The sequence below is a fragment of the Cylas formicarius genome, unplaced genomic scaffold (genome assembly GCF_029955315.1).
Source record: "Cylas formicarius isolate icCylForm1 unplaced genomic scaffold, icCylForm1.1 PGA_scaffold_12__32_contigs__length_19106922, whole genome shotgun sequence".
Classification (NCBI taxonomy): domain Eukaryota; kingdom Metazoa; phylum Arthropoda; class Insecta; order Coleoptera; family Brentidae; genus Cylas; species Cylas formicarius.
In genome coordinates this window covers 14,192,599-14,210,037 of record NW_026844225.1, presented here as the reverse complement: position 1 = coordinate 14,210,037, position 17,439 = coordinate 14,192,599, and the positions used below count along the sequence as shown (strand labels likewise).

The following is a 17,439-nucleotide window of genomic DNA, read 5'->3' as shown; positions in this document are numbered from 1 at the left end:
TATTTTCTTGTCTTTATTTTGTTTTGTCTCATGTGTTATTTAATATTACCATGAACATCAGAGAGCAAGTGAGAAGATCAACATCGGGGGTAGACGATCTTACAGGGAACCTTTTTATTCTGTTTATTCTGCAGACCTTCGATTTTCGGTAAATAAAAATATCACCTGCTTAGTTTGGAAAAAAATATATTTAGTCCAACTGAAATACAAATCTATTCGAAAAATAATATATTCTAACTAAAACGGAAGATATGTGTTATCTCCTACATGTACCTAAATATTACAATAATTTTCTAAAACTTAACGTAACCTAAATGTACTTGATTATTTTATTTAAGTTATATTTACATCAATCAACGTAAAGCGTATTATATGTAAACAATCTAAGTTTTTTATAAGTATGTAACAAAAAATATGAAGATATGTGTAATATATTGTTAAGTACGTCTCCAAAGATTGTTAAGATAATATTACGGAAATAACTTCCACGCTTATAGTAGTCGATTTTACTGAACAAGCATCATTTAAATCCTATATTAGCTAAATGTGGTTTCAGTTCGAAATTGGTATTGTCTGTGGTTGATTCAATAATCTCGACGTTACCGATAACCGCAAGAAAGTTATTTCGTATATGACATGTGTTCAACAAACGATATGTCTTATTAGTTATAAAGTACAGTTGACCCACGAGTGAATGAAATGAGCTTGGAAGGAATAGGCGGCATCTTATCTACATATAGTCACACAGGCTTTAGCAAGCCACAAGTGTTTAGCACAGCTTGCCAAAATGTTTAGTATGTATTGTCCCCTCTGGAAAACCCTACTACAAAATGTTTACAACCAAATAATTTTTGACTTGGGGTTGTATTTTGTTTGATTGCATGGTCTCATTAATACGTACTAAACCATCGACTCTCACACTTAGGCCATTAACATTAAAATAAATATGGCACACTAAACAAATAACTTATCAGATAAAAACAATATTAGAAAAGTGCCTTATTGTTCCACAACTAAATCTATTCTAAATTTCTCCCTATAAAACTAAAGTCTCAATCGATTTTGATCTACACAATTTTCCCAAACAGCCAGAAATTTTATTAAATTCATTTAGCTTTAAATTATAATATTAAAATTTTGCTTAAAGTTTTTTTTAGCTACTCCATATAAACGCAATTTTCGAATAGTATTTTACAGGACTAGATCAAACCATTTTAATATTTTAGTTTAAGCTCTTAGATGATTTAGAAACAAACGATACATCTATGTACATCGATTTATTACCTATACGCTACATTTTCTCTCAATGACTCCGTTTCTAATTGCTTAATCCGCGCTTTATTAAGAACGTCATAAAATGGCGCGGTCCTCACGCTAATTTAAAACCAGTTAGGTCACACCCGTGAGTCATTAAAATATTATAAACGTAGTCATTTGAAAACCAATATAATTCAGTCTCACAAGTCAGTTTATTTTAAACCGCAAAAAGATATTTAGCCGATCTACACATCATTGACGTGACAAAAATGTACTTTTTTACCGTCTACGTTCGATAGTAAGTTAAAAGGTTTGTTGTGGACGAAGAATTTTTTAATACATCCGTAGAATCCTTTGTAGTAGGCGGGGGGCAGGCCCGGGGGCAGCGACGGCGAACCACCTGTCGATAAAAAAAAAACTAACGAGTCTATCCCAGCAACACCAAACTGTTTCGATATTTTTGCCGATTAGACTGAATAACGAACGCTCAAAGGCATAAATAAAGGCGAAGATAGGAGAGAACGCGTTAAAGAAATTACAAGTTTAATGTCGCGTAAAAGATAAAGAGTAAATTATTAGGTAAATAAAAAGAATGTTACGTAATGAACATCGCGAGCAGCTGAGCTCGTTGAGAGTTGAAATTTCCGTTTAAGCGTATTAAAATGTTCGATGAAAAACTCCGCGTTTTGGTAGATTTGCAGGAATTTGTTCGACGGAACCGCCAGTCTTTTTACCTATCCAAAGCTTGGAAGTTGTCCTTAGACTTTTAGCACCGGGACTGGATCGTCCTCGAACCACTCTTTCTCCGTCCACCGAGATGATACCAATTCTTTTTTTCCTTTTCACGCGAATGGTATGCCAGTGTCCGTCATCTACTCTTTTTGTAGCCCTGCAACGAAGAAAACTAAGTCACAAACGAACTCTCATTTTCTTTGCTATTGCTGACTGTTAAAATTGTAACTAGATTTATGACCTGCAAAAAAAAATTACAAGAGTTGCCATGGGAAGGGCGGGCAGCCTCATTGCATCCCGAATGCATTAGGGGAAATCTGAAATTATACTTTTACTATCTTCTGCAAAATACGTAATTACACACCGATCTAACGTGCAGAAAGTGCCATTTTACCACGGCAGTTTCGTTTCCCACGGATCCGAGCCACTTCGGACATTTCCGCGATATTACCGCACGGATTTGAGAGCAATCGGATGTTTTCGGAGATTTTACCGCACGGTTTGAATTTTGACGTTTGTCAATTCTGACGGTTTATTTCAGTAGCGATTTTATATAAAAATTGAAATTATTTTATGGGATTCGTTTTCGATTTTTTTTTGTTAGGTATAAACTGACACGAGGTTATTTTAAACGTGTATCTTTCTTTTTCTTATGTGGTTAAGGTCTCAAATTAAAAACGCGATACTTTGCGTTCAAGCAGGTGCTTTGTTTAAACAAATGTATCGGTCTTAGAAATCATATCATGTGGTCAGATATAAACTCAATGCCTGTTATTGTAAAATTATGAATTGCAAACCACCATCCTGTCTGTACTATAAAATTCGATTTAATTAATTAAATTTAATAATAGAATTTAAATTTTCACAGGCGGGGTTTCTTTACCCTACTACAATAAGTAAATTTCATTAATTGGTCCCGATGTGTCGCTGCTGGCTTTGAAAATGAATTTTAAAAACTACTTCATCGATGGGCAAATAGATTATTAGCAAGATTTTCTCCTTTAATCCCTTACTGCTTTCTATCTTCAGTTATGACTAGCGTTATTTACTGCTTATGTAGTTATTTTAAATTTAACTCTGGACTTTAACAGTGCCATGATCGTCTTGCTAGATAATTTTCTAATTGTTTTTGTCTACATCTATTTGACGGTAAGGCGTAAGTACGTTGTGTTAGACTATAAGTTAAACCGGGTGAGCGAAAAACCCAACGAGTTTATAACGGTCTTGTATTTAATTTTCGAACCACACTTAGACGCGTCCTTTGCAAAGATGGATAATTAATGGCAACCAGAAAGTAAATATCGCAACGGTTTACTTACCTAATGGCAAAAAACCTTTTATCTCTCCCGAGGTTAAAGCTGAGTTCGGGTTTGCCGTTCTCGATCGCTACAGCTAAATACTCTCTGGCCAATCGTCGCGTTCTGCTCCTCCACAGCAGCAAACCGTCAGCAACAAACGTTTGAATTTGGAACGCGTAATCGTTGCCCAATTCGGATTTTCTCCTTCAAATCATCGAAAATAATTAGCAACAATGTCGTCCGCACGTTTATCGCGAAAGACAAAAAAAAATCAAAAACGCAATAATTGCTGTTAGTTTGTTAATTCTACCGACTTACATTTCTTCATCATTTTCGGTGGGGTTAGTAGATTTTTTCCTTCGTTGAAATCTGACAACTACCTGATTTTCCAAGTCAGTATAATTATTGCTGTGTTAAACAAAAACCGTTAGTATACCGTAATGGGTTAAACTACTTCCTACTCACTTCCTGAAACCTTTCAGTTTGTATTGCAGATGCGTGTGTCCCGTGAACTTCAGTGCCGCTTGTTCGTCTGCAACACAGAAGTCCGACTTAAATAGGGAAATTGAATATTGAATATAAATATTGAATATAAAAGTAAGTTTATACTCTTAAAAGAACCACAGTTCACAAAAAACATAATTTCGTAGTGTAATTAGTATAAGAAATTAAAAATGGTAAAATTTAAACCCTAACGCGCAGCTGTGACCGGTTGTGACGTCAATCCGCTCGTAAGATTACAAAAATCATTAGAGAATGATAACGCGTTCGTCTTGGTGGTTTTAATTTTGATCCTGTCGGTTGTTTTTGTTATCTTGAGTTTAGTATCAAAAAGAAAGTTTTAAAAATTACCGAATCTGATAATTTACGAGGTTAGCGCCAAAATTTCCCGGCCTGACATAGAAGCACCTCCAGTATTACGATAAAACTTTGTCTTCTTTTAAATATATATCTTAGTAGGCTGCGAAAAAAAAGTTCAAGCCTTGCGTCAAGTAGTATTTTATTGACAGCATTTTAAACAAGACGTGTCCGAAAAAATGTCGCAAATAACGCAAATTGAGTATAGAGCAGTCATAAAGTTTTTGACAAAAGAAGGGTTAGCACCTGAAATTATTAAATAAAGGCTGGATGGTGTGTACGGCCAAAGTTCTCCTTTGTATTCTGTAGTGAAAGAATGGGCAAAACGTTTTCGAATGGGGCAGCAGTCCCTTGAAGATGATTCAAGAACCAGTGGAGGTCAACGGAAGATATTGTTGCGATTGTGGAAGAGGTGGTATCCACTTTTAAAAGTCAAGGAAATTTTTGAAATTACTCAGCTTTCTGATACAACTGTCGAATCCTGCATGATCATTTAGATATGCATAAGATTAGTGCAAGATGGATTCCTAAAAACCTTTCGGCTATTCAAAAACAACGCCGTGTCGAGTGAGGGCGGTCTTTTTTCGCACTCTGTGGGTCGGAAACGAAGCCTGTGATAGAAACTATTGTGACGGGAGATGAAACTGTGGTTCTCTATTATGACCCCCTATCGAAAAAATAATCAATGGGCATGCTCGTAAGGGTGAAGCATCTCCAAGAAAATTCAGAGTCTGCCAGTCAACAAAAAAGGTGCTGGCCACGATCTTTTGGGATTGTAAAAAAATCCTTTTTATACATTTTAAAGAAACTAATACCACTGTCAATGGTAAATATTACCCAACATTATTACATAAATTGCGAGACTGTATACGTGTGAAACGTCGAGGAAAACTGACCAGAGCCGTGCCTCTTTTGCACGATAATGCACCTGTCCATATTGCTGTTGTTGTACAAGTTGACATATTAGAGTATGGGTTCCAACAGATAGATCATCCTCCCTATAGTCCAGATATGGCCCCCAGCGACTATTATTTGTTTGGATATTTGAAAAAGGACTTAAGTGGACGGCGATTTAACGACGAAGTTGAGTTAAAAGAGGCTGTTTTAGTTCATTTCGCAGACAAACCAAAGAATATTTTTTAAAGGGATTGAGTTGTTAATAAAGAGATGTAATAAGTGTATTGAAGTTAAGCGGGATTGTATTGAAAAATAATAAAAAATTGTTACTCTACTTTGTTTCTTTCATATTCAGGCCCGGAAATTTTGGCGCTGCCCTCGTACCTTTAGTGTATATAGTGACATCTTACATACAAAACTCCGAAAGCTATAATTATTCAACAAAAAAAAAGCAAAAAGGATATTTTTTAACTAGTGGAAACCTAAATACGGATTGATAACTTAGTTTTATTTATTTTATATAGATCCGGAAAGCATTTCTATGGAGACTGCAATAGAATGGATGCAAGTTCGAAGAGTTAAGTTACGGCTAAAGTGACACCTGAACATACTGTTAACAAAAAACGACGGCTTTTATTTTCTGGTAGACGAATAAAAAGTTTATTTGGCGTCTTACGCGTTGTATTCAAACACGACGGCACGATTTGTCACGTTGTTTTTTGTTGCTTCCATTATTATCATGCAAAGCACACTAAGCACAAATACAAATGGGCCAAAAATAAACGTAAATAATATAAATCTCGGCCCATAACCTGAGAATAACACTATCATATCTCGCCGAATCGATCGAAAAGCAGCGGTATGACGTCACGGTCATTCCCGCGGGTAAGTGTCGTTTAAAAGGAATAGCTGGGTGCCACAACGTGTATTATTTGCTGCAACTTAAACATTGTGTTTTGAGTTTTGATATTTCGCATGCGTTATTTTTATACATAAACAAATGCATTAAAGTAATTAAAAAACGTTCAAGTTATCTATTGCTTGCTGGGATTCAAATATAGGTATTTAGGTACGGGACGAATAGGGTCAGCAGTGTTGCTTAAATATGAATGATGGCTATGGTAACCTAACCCAACCAAAAAACATTAAAATTTTCATACAGTTGAATTAAATAAACTAGACAATTTTTTTTGGATAATGCAAACCGCATCAGATGCCTTCGAGCGTCCTTTGGAAATCTACAATAAATAATACTAGACCCATCTCAGCGCCTGAAGATACATTTGCTTAACGTCAAAATAAAACCGATGCTATCTGCCTTGACTATATATCTATGTTCTTAAATTTCTAAAATTAACCGCTAGTTTTTTTTCGCCTGTCCCGACCTCCAAAGTGGCCGAAATTGAATTAATTAAAAATCTGCAACAGTCCCCTCAATTAAAATTAAAAAATTAAAAAACATTTTTGTCTCCGGCAATGTTTTACAAAAGCGCCTTCGTTATTACAAACGGTTCGGGAGATCGCAGATTTTAATTATGTAACTCATTTCGAACGTCAGAACGGTCGGCAAATAGTCGGTAAATTTCGGAATTGTAATCTAATTTATTTAGAAATAAATTTCGGCAACAACGGCAGCGTTAACATTGTTATAAATTCCGGCGAATAAACCCGACAAATTATGGTTCGAATTGTAAACGAAATAGATAACGCAAAAAACAATTTGTGATTGCATAACAAACATGGCGCGAAATTTAATTGCCGTTCTAGTTAATGTCTAGTTGGTTGTTGTTTTGTGCGAGAAATGCAATGCTAACAACCTCAAAAGGCCTCAATCCTCTAAGTTTTGATACGGTTAGATTTTTGGTACTCATAGAAGTTGCTCCGGGACCTGGTGATCTTTTTTAAATTATATTTCTATAACCAAAATAACAATCATAGAGATTATTTCTTTTTTTAAATACGAATCTCATACTTTTTGCACCCGTCTTATTTAATGTTCAAATAAATATTCCTAAAACTAGAAATAATTCGGAATTGATATTTAGGCACTTTTTTCAATAATATTGAATTGTATTGATAAACTCTGGAATTAGTAGATAAATAAAGGACTTTTATTTTTATTATTATTATTATTGTTATTGTAAAAAAGTAACGATTTACATTAAATATAATTATGTAAATAAACAGACCTTGGACGCACAACCCTCTAGAAGGTTCAGTTATCGTTCAAATTATTAATTTAAATTAACTAAAAAAAAAATAAAAGCTCCAAAAGTACACGCTATTCTTAGTTATTTATAAATTATTTTTTTTAAGCAATCTTTATTTATAATAATTATTAAAATTAGATACATGACCTGTTCAACAGGTTTTGTTTAGGGTCAAAATTGGCAAAAACACGACACAGTGCCCATGCAGGCTAATCAAACTAATCAAACTCTATTCTAATTCATTCTTGACCATAAATCAATAATGGGTTAAGGCCGCCCAAGGAAAATAATAATTAACACGCGATAATAACATAAGTTATCATTGCGGCTAGATTTGCTCAAAAAATTATATTTATTTTAACGTTATTATTATTATTTTGTGTTTTATAGAAATTTATCGTAATAATAAAGCATTTAGTTTTTTTTATATCCTTTTCCATTGTCTACCCTCTAACCATTCGGAAAAAAAAGTAATAGGGTGGGTTAAGTCTTAAAAAAATACTAAGAATAATAATCAAGGTGTAACTATTATGTAATTGATAATTCTTACATTGATTATTTTCTTGAACTTTAAAGATATTTAAGGTTAATAAGCTTCTAGATTTTTACCACTTTGCTTTGGATAATGTTTTCTTTTTTATGTTCTTTTTTTTGCAATCAACCCGCTCATCCCGAAATTGAAACTCCAGTTTCGATAGTCTAAATAAACGCAAATTAAAAACAATTAATTTATAATTTTAAATCATTAATGTTATAAACAACTCTGAGATCTTTTAAATATTATACAAACATGTAAAAATAAAATTTAATATATAATAATAATTGATATATTTTCTTCTTATTGATTTATTTTTTATGCCATAAATAAATTCAAGTATTTTTAGGAATAACCACCGTACTTATTATTGGTTTAGAGGGTAAATACATTTTTCCATTGGTTTTCCTATTTAAATTTTACCGAAAACGTTCCTAAAGAGGGTCGCTTTAAACAAGGGCGCGGGACACAAACAACCCCATTAACCCGATTGCTACATTGTTATCACTTACCAATTTCGCAAAATTTCCCGCTGAACCTCGGAGGGCATTGGCAAGTGAAATCTGCCAAGTTCGGAATACAAAATCCATTATTTAGACAAGGATTTTTATACATTGGACAAGGTAATCCCTCATAAAAGCCCACGTTTGAAGCGCAACTATTGTTGGATGGATGGTAGGAACAGTCCGGTAATATGTTTGTTATCGGCAAGGGATTCCCATTTACCGTCAGTCCCTGTATGATTCCTCGAAACCCTTTATTGGATACCGGCGAAGACAATATATTATTTGCCTTTTCGCCATGCCTAGAATGAAAGGACAACGTATCAAAAATTGTTTGTAAACGGCGAAGTTTTTTCGAAAATTATTTTCGGTCGGAACGGCTCGGGATTTTTCTTTGGGCGGGACATTTTCCCTTTGAAATTCGATAGAAGGCTTTGATGTATTTGAGCTATTAGGGTGTATCGATTTAATAAATATCTCCGTTCGATATTCCGTGGAAAATGCTTTAAATATTTTTATCAAAAAGGATAGCTCGTTAGACGCTCCGACTTTCGTTTTTTTTTTTACGGTGTCAGGAAAACTTTGAAGTCAAGAGACTTTAATTTAGCTGGAGAAGACGTTATTTAAACGTTGTCTTACGGGAACGATCCGACGTAGAAAGGCGCGTCCAAAGCGTAGTCCTTAATGGCCGTATCCGAGTGGCCAAAAACTATGGTCGAATTGTCAACTTGCAAAATGCCTTCTTTCCCTTTACGTGAAATGCGGGCTTTGTGCCACTTGCGGATGACAATGGGATCCACAGTCCTAAACGTAAAGGATTTGTATTATAAAACGGCGTTACCCATGTTAAAATATATAAGAGGAAAAGAAGTCGGGGCTTATTTACGGGCGGGAAAACGAAAATTCCTACGGGAACGGAAGCGTGACGTTAATGTAACGTCGGCACGTCTCTTATATTATGTGAAAATTTATGTTGCGTAGTGATTCCTATCATATATTTTTTTATTTTTTAAAACAAAACGTGATCCGGATAAAACGTACGGATTCGTTAGTAAACAAAACGTGTGAAAAACGGTGCAAAGTTATGGTCATTGTAAATGCAAGGGGACAAAAATCGACCGTAACTTACACTTCGCGTATTTTAGATTTGAAATACATTTTTTAGTTAATTTAATTGGGTTAATAACATGCTGCAGACGTAACGTTTAACGATTTTAATGAGTAAATTCCTAAAGAATCGCCTAGCTAAATCTACAACATGCGCCTCAAGTGTCATTTTAAAAGAATTAATATTGAAATATTATGAACATGAAATATTAGCTGATTTGTTCAATAAAATTATTAATACTATTTTTTTACTAATAATTTGTAGAGATTGAGCTATTAAATTAAAGTTATTATATAAATATTACAAATTATTTTTTAATTAATTTTTAAAATGATTTATTAGCAATACACAAGTCGAAAACCGGAAATATGTGAATTTTTCTTGAAATAGTCGACAGAGAAAAAAATATATAAGCGATGTTGACAGTTGACATTTTACAATGTTTCCGTTTTAATATCATCTTGGTTAACCCGACAAGAAAATGTGTCCAGAAAAATACCCAGTTGGCCACTGCAACATTGTCCGTTGAATATAGATGACGTCAAAATTTCAACCGTTTAGGAAAATATAACCAGTCTAATCTGCAAACTTCATTTTTGACAGTAATTATTATGCATTAAATAGAAAAAAAAAATAGCCGGCGGTCCATATCTAAACCTCACCCTGCGGTAGTCACATATAATTATTGAATAATAAAATAAGCAACTCGACAGCTACGTCCAGTATAGTCTATTTTAAAAATATTTAACTAAGCAAGACTATATTGTTTTGCAATACACACCCTGTATATAAAACTTCTTCAGCTATGGAGTATATCAAAAAGTGCAAACTATTTATTTGTTGCAATTTTAAAGTAACAAATAATTAATATGTATTAAGTATATTAAAATTTCAGAAAATACATCTGTACAGAAAAAAAATTGTTTTCCTAAAGTGGTGCGATAAAAATATTCTTAAAGTTTTATGTATTAAGTATGTTGAATTTAAGAAAATACATCTGTACAAAAAAAATCATTTCGCCGCTGAAGAATATCAAAAAGTGCCAAAAAAGTGAAATTGTTTTCCTAAAGTGGTGCGATAAAAATATTCTTAAAGTTTTATGTATTAAGTATGTTGAATTTAAGAAAATACATCTGTACAAAAAAAATCATTTCGCCGCTGAAGAATATCAAAAAGTGCCAAAAAAGTGAAATTGTTTTCCTAAAGTGGTGCGATAAAAATATTCTTAAAGTTTTATATATTAAGTATGTTAAATTGAAGACTATACATCTGTATAGAAAAAAAATCACTTCATCACTGAAGAATATAAAAAAGTGTCAAAAATGAGAAATTGTGTTCCTAAAGTGGTGCGATAAAAAATTGTTTTAATTGTTGAATTTCAGAAAATACATCTGTATAGAAAAAAAAATTCACTTCACCGCTTAAGAATATCAAAAGGTTCCAAAAATGAGAAATTGTTTTCCTAAAGTGGTGCGATAAAAATATTCTTAAAGTTTTATATATTAAGTATGTTAAATTTAAGAAAATACATCTGTGTAGAAAACGCCTTGATCGTTATGTTGTTGGTATTTCTTTTGTGATTCGAGCGTTATTAAAATTTTATGGGGTTCCCGGCCAAAGAGAAAAAAAAACGGGAAAGAGGCAGATCTACACAGGATCTAACTTCCTCTATAATCCGCTACAGGAATTTCTTTAGAAAGCTTTAAGGGCAAGGAACTTTAACACGTTTTGTATTCTCTAAAGAAATCGATGAAGTATTCCCACAGGTTTTATACACATCGTCCAAAATAAGAAAAAAAGCGACAGACATGCAAATCTTTCTTTCGCTAAGAGGGAAAAGTTGTTTTTATCCCGAGTTTGAGTATTAAAATGGATTTCCGCCGATATCCGTCTTTGTACAACCCGAATGACTTTATTGTTGATATGACCTACTTTTAGGCGCACAGATTTAATTCGTTTCAGTTTTCGCCCGTAAATTGTCGCAATAAAAAAATAGGACGTAAATAAATCAAAGTTTCCGATACATGCAAAACTAGTTTCTACGGATTAAAAAGGGTTTTAAAGTACTTACATTAAATCCACGGCGCCTCCTCCCAAACTGAATCGGAATTGCAAATAACCGTGGGCGAGATTCAGGGAAATAAAATTGCCAAGGCCATTTTTCATTTGGCCACTGTACAAAATTAGACCATTAGGCGCTTTAGGCATAAAAGAAACTTCAATCGAAAATGTCTTCTCCGTTCCTTTCAGCGGCGGGAATCGAATGAAACTACGACCGTTGAACTCCGGTATTACTTGTTTGTCGTTTTTAAATTCTGGAACATAAATTCGTAAGTAAAACGGTCCGATTCGATAGAAAGAGTTTTTTCTTTTTCCCGAAACGACGTATATTTGGTGGTCGCGGTGTATAAACTTACAATCCGCTTCGAAAAGTGATGTCGCGCAAAATAGAAGAAAATAAAACCTCTTAGCTCTATTGAATAGACTATTTTGCCGGGGCGAGAACAATATTTTGGTAAATCGATACTTTTCGTTGTTATCCGGGCCATTTTATATTCTATATGCTCTTGTATATATAATCCAATACCCCGATAAAATGCTCAAACATCTGCATACAACACGGCTTTGATATTTTCCCAGTAGCCTTGTTAAACGGCCGATGTTTAAAAAGGGAATACGGTAGTTTGTGTAAACTTAAATTATTTTGTGCCGGTATTCCGTTTGTACAATTTAAACATCGAAAGGCCCTTTTTGAGTTAACACCGGAGGGATTTGTTTTGTTTATACAGTTTAATCAATTCGATGTGAGCTTATGAAAGTCGGCACTTCTTTTCGGGTTTTATACCGGCCGGCCATTTCTTCAATAACATTGTACGGGTCACTTAAATTAAATTAAAGGTGGTATCTGAAATTGAATTATCAGAGGTGGACTAACAAACCCCTTATAACACATTTATTTTCAATTTTACAATAAAAAGTGATGGAATGTTTTGTAGATTATTTACAAAAAACCCAAAACCAAAACCAATTGTTACTCGTTGTCGTGAAAATCTGTCGACATTGTTACATCAACTAACAATAAATCTACTATAAACTAACAATAAAGTCAATTTAATTTTTCTAAAGAGTCTAAGAATGCACAAAAATTCAGAAACTTTTAACAAAAAATTCAATAATTTTTGGTAGAAGTAGTTCAAAATTTAAAAATTTCGAGAATTAATAATAGTTTTAATTGTTTATTTATTAATTAAGTTTTCTTCTTGTTTTTTTAATTCATATTCCAAAGTCTTTGATTTAAGTATAACGACGGTAGAGTCAATGAAAATGAATTTTTATATCTTTCCAACTCCCTTTTACTTATTCTGTACATTAAAAAAGGCTTTATATAGTAATATAGTTGAAAGTCGCTGTTTTTTTAACATATCGAAGGTCGTTTAGATGATTTTGGTGGCGACATTTTGCACGCCTCTTTGCAAATACACAAAATGTTACATTAAAGTGAATACTAAGTAAGTTTAAAATTTCAAATGAGACTTTAAATAGCTCTTATAAATGCAGTGACGAATTCATTATTTTTTTTAACGATTTTGTAAATTTAGAAAAGAATTTGCCAGTAATGTTACTAGGAAGCTGGTTTTTTGCATTGGGCATTTTAAAAGTTATATTTCTGCAGATTCGATGTAGATGGAAAGGCAGCTTTGCTATTATTTCTAAGATTGTAAAATATAAATAACCATTGAAGCATTATTTTGATTATTTATTTGACATAAAAAAAAGATCCGCCATAATAAAGTTTTGTATTTTGTCTTGTCGTTTTGTCTTATTTGAGAGTTGAGATAATAATAATAATTTTCGTTCAGCTATTGCTAAGTAACGCCCTGTATAATATGCACTGAATGCAAAGAATGCTTGAGTATTGTTTTAAAGGCAAAAAAATAAAAATGTTGTTAAATTAGTTAACAAATTCGATGTTATAGCAAGCAACTTTTAAATTGCATTTTTAGTAGAACGCGCTTTAAAATTGTTGGCAGTACTTCAATACAAAAACTAGATGTCAAAGTCTAGACCACTAAGTTTACAAAACGAAATTTTTAGTTAGAAAAAAAAGTTGCTTATATGTATCTTGATCTATCTAACATATTGTATTGTATTGTATTGTTGAAAATTATAAAACAAAGCAAAATTTTAGGACATGCAAATCACAAACGCCTTTTGTATTTAAAATTTTTCGCTAGATTTAGCCGATTTACTTACTTCAAAAGTATTAAGAAAAGAGAGTAATGGAGCAGTGGTTTGAGCTTACCAATTTCGCATCGTTTGCCGGTCCTGCCCGATTTGCACTGGCATATATAAGCCTCCTGGTCGTACGATTTGCATTTGGCGCCAAAAACGCACGGATTTGATACGCAGGGGTCGTCGATCGTTTCGCAAAACTTCCCCGAATATCGTGGTGGACAATCGCAACGGTACAAATCATCCATCTCGACACATTTTCCGCCATTAACGCAGGGAGACGTTTCGCATGCATGCCGGCTACAGTCACGAATTCCTTTAGTTTCCAACACCATTTCGTGTCGGTACATGTGAAGTTCAATTTCCTGTCTGCCAATCTTCAATTTTTTTATGCACCCCTCGAAGCCTTTGTCGGTTCCGATGTTTTCGAACACGCTGAAACCGAAAAAAAAAGGTTCCGATTTTAGACATTTTTTCGGTAGTTAATCCGTAATTGAATTGGGAACGCGTGCCAGGGTTGTGACGACATAATATCGACCTGAAACGACGACCGGCGGCTGATGGCCTTTTTGAAATGTCTACAATTTAAACTTTTATTATTAGAATAAAAGTCCCGAAGATCACAACGAAAAATTCCAAAGAGATTTCTAATCCTAAATAGAAATTATTTACTACTTAGTTTTCAAAAAGCATGGTGATATTGAAAAAAAAATGAGAATTACAATTTAGTTTTATATCCTTAGTTTTGAAATATACGAAGAATTTAAAACCGACCATGTTGTAAAATATATTAGAACTACGCGTATACTAGAATAAAAAATTGGCTATTCCCCACGTACGTTTAGTAAGGCGGAAGTTTCAGAAAATTAGAATGCATAAATAAGCTGAAATATTTCCATTAATTTTGGAAACTGTTGGAGTTGATTAGGGCGGATGTATTAATCATTAATTTAGATAACGCAAGGTCTAAGTCGATTACTTTTCATTTTACAAATAACATTTAGACATACAAAAAGAGGTTACTTAGTATACAGTGTAGATTTATGACATCGTTATTGTAAATATATGATATTGACACATTTGTTAAGGCTTTCGCGGCCAGTTGATGGATGAATCTAAAGGTTGGTTGGAAGAAGCTTAGGAGCAATTCAATCGACAACGGTCTTTAGATCCGAATGAGAACAATGATGATATTGTTAATAATGAGATGTACCTCAAGCAAAATAATGTCTGTTCTCTCGTTTGGTTTTTAATTTTCCGCATTTTTTACGGCCAAATAGATGTACACCGTGTGCCAAATAAATCGGTCCACCATACGATCTGGAAACTCATAGGAGATACGAAAAAAAGTTTCGTACAAGAGTTTTCTTGGGCTCTCCCGAAGATTTAAAATAATACAATTTTGTTTACGGTGTCGTCGTCCCCCCACTCCCCCCAATATCGACTTTGTTATTTTAAATGAAACACTCTGTATATTTGGACATTTTTTGAATCCTTGGTTAAAATAAAGGTCAGTTTCTTAAGAAATCCCTATTCAAGTTGTGCATAGTTTAGGCAGAAATTGAGGTTATGTTTTTTTTTCATATTTTGATTGGCCCATATAAAATTGTGTTGTGACGCTACTGATCCAGGTATTGCAACGAAAATTGAACCACGGACTAAGGAGATGATACACTACTCAATCAGTTTGACAGATTCGCCTCAGCATATACAGGGTGTTCTAAATAGGTGAATTCAATTAACAAAATCTTAAAACAAGGTAAGTTTGCAATTTATCATATATTTAAATTTTACTTACTTTTAGAGATATTCGTTAAGATTTAACATTAGGTTACTTGTTGGCAATATCAGGTATTTTATGATATACTAACACGAAACTTGACAACTATGAGGTTTTTAAATATAAATACGGAAAACAACAAAAACAAACAGAACTGTGAAAGTTTGTTTATACATTATAATGCGTCAAAAAAGAGATTGTGATGTCTTCGCCATCTACATTTTTAAGTATTTTGATATTTCTTTGTTGTTTTGATGCCAGATGAAACGAGCATTTTAAGAGGAATATTTTTAACTAAACTTTTTTTTTTTTTTGTTTTTAATTTTAAAAGAACGGGTGTTATCTTAAACCACGAATATCTCAAAAAGTAAGTAAAATTGAAAGATAAGATAAATTACAAACTTATTTTATTTTTTGCACTAGAACTGATGTTTGAATAAAAATATAGATTGCTCCATTTGAAAATCTTGAGATTTTGTTAATTGAATTCGCAAAAACGTCACCACCTATCTGGGACACCCTGTATAAGCTGAGGCGCATCTGTCAAACTGATCATATCCTTAGTCTGTGGTTAAATTTTCGTTGCAATGTCTGAAACTTGAAGAGGAATTTCTTAAGAAAGTGACCTTTATTTTAACCAGGGATTCCAAAAATGTCGAAATATATAGGGTTTTCCAATTAAAATAACAAAGTTGCTGTCGGTGGGGGGGCGGGGGCGACATTTTTGGGACACTCAACAAAATTATAATAATATATAATTAACTGATCCCCTTGCATTAAATTAATAAAATCAATGGAAATAAGTGATAAAATCGTACGTCGTGAAAAATATTGATTGAGCCTGTACTAACGCTTTTTATTTATTTCGCTACTTTGTAGTATCGTAGTTCCTGCTAAAACCGCTAGGTGGATGTGAAAATCAACCGCACGTGAATACGTTGCTTTGTAGGACAAAGAAATTTCCTTACTGCAGGTATTTAGTCGGAACGGCATTTCTCGACGTCGAAATTAAACCTCATAAGCGTTTTCTGGAGCATTGTAATAGCCCTGAATAACCACAGCGGCAGCATTTCCAGACACTGATAAAATACCTGAGGACAAGTATCATAATGCTCCTACGCTTCATTTGACAATAATTCAACAAATGAAATTCCGATATTAGCCGTGTACACGTATACGCGGAAAATGAAGAGATATCGGGGTCCTTCCTTTCTAATATGGGGTATTAATCGTTTAGGGATATTTGTGTCGATTCGAGAGGTAGGTCGGGGGATTACGTTGTTTCGTTAGGAAATTATTTGGCGTTTCTCGCTTTCGTACCATTTATAAGTCATCTATCGATTGCAACAGGTAGAAAATGCATTTTTTTGACTACCCAAAATCTCCGTCCTGTATAGTTAACGTTAATAAAGTTTTCCGAAATTCTGGGAACTAGCTGCGTTTTACATCCATTAATTTAGAGCCGTACAAGCTGCGGTAGACAATGGAATATCCTGTTTGTGGCCGCGTATCGGGATGCATATTTTCTTTTACATAAACAAAGCTTGGGGGGTCGAACAATGTTATTCCACGAACGGGGTGCGTTAAAACGTTGGCGTAAAGTTAGAGCGAACGTTCGTCATGGAAACTGGAAGGACTTTTCGTTTATTCTGCACGGCGTTATCGACGAAACGTTCAAATTGTTAATACGTTTCGGTACTTGCGGTTTTCGAATTTCCCCTTCGAAATTGTCAAAACATGAAACCTCCTCTCTTTTTTCGAGTAATACTGTATTTTCCGTTACGTAACGCAGCATAGCAAAGCGATATTAGGCATTTTTCAATTTGTTCGCACAGTACAGAGATGGGTAATTTATTTTGTGAAGTTTAGCTGTTTTTGAGAATTAGATAGTAAACAATTTAACAATATATTTCAAGGAAATTTCCACAGGCTACTGTAATAATATTTACAAACCTTCAGGATTGTTCGCTGCTGGCTCGTATCCCCATCTGTACCTCCTTATATATTGTTTGATGAGGGCGGAGCTAA

General features: G+C 33.7%; 1 protein-coding gene across 8 annotated transcripts in view; it reads right to left on the bottom strand.

Annotated features, from left to right (window-relative positions):
* Nucleotides 1-205: 205 nt before the first annotated feature.
* The window catches only part of LOC132695590 (agrin-like), a 264,140-nt gene continuing 246,906 nt past the window's right edge, over nt 206-17,439 (bottom strand). For 7 of the 8 annotated variants that reach the window (XM_060659933.1, XM_060659934.1, XM_060659938.1 and 4 more), the window contains 9 exons: nt 13,702-14,066; nt 11,470-11,713; nt 8,930-9,094; nt 8,300-8,592; nt 3,753-3,819; nt 3,606-3,695; nt 3,309-3,491; nt 1,992-2,146; nt 206-1,657 (listed from right to left, as the gene is read on the bottom strand). In XM_060659933.1, the coding sequence (XP_060515916.1) occupies nt 1,503-1,657; nt 1,992-2,146; nt 3,309-3,491; nt 3,606-3,695; nt 3,753-3,819; nt 8,300-8,592; nt 8,930-9,094; nt 11,470-11,713; nt 13,702-14,066 (1,717 nt within the window). In that variant the 3' untranslated portion in view covers nt 206-1,502. The remainder of the gene's footprint in view (nt 1,658-1,991; nt 2,147-3,308; nt 3,492-3,605; nt 3,696-3,752; nt 3,820-8,299; nt 8,593-8,929; nt 9,095-11,469; nt 11,714-13,701; nt 14,067-17,439) is intronic. The other variant, XM_060659937.1, reaches the window with a different exon arrangement.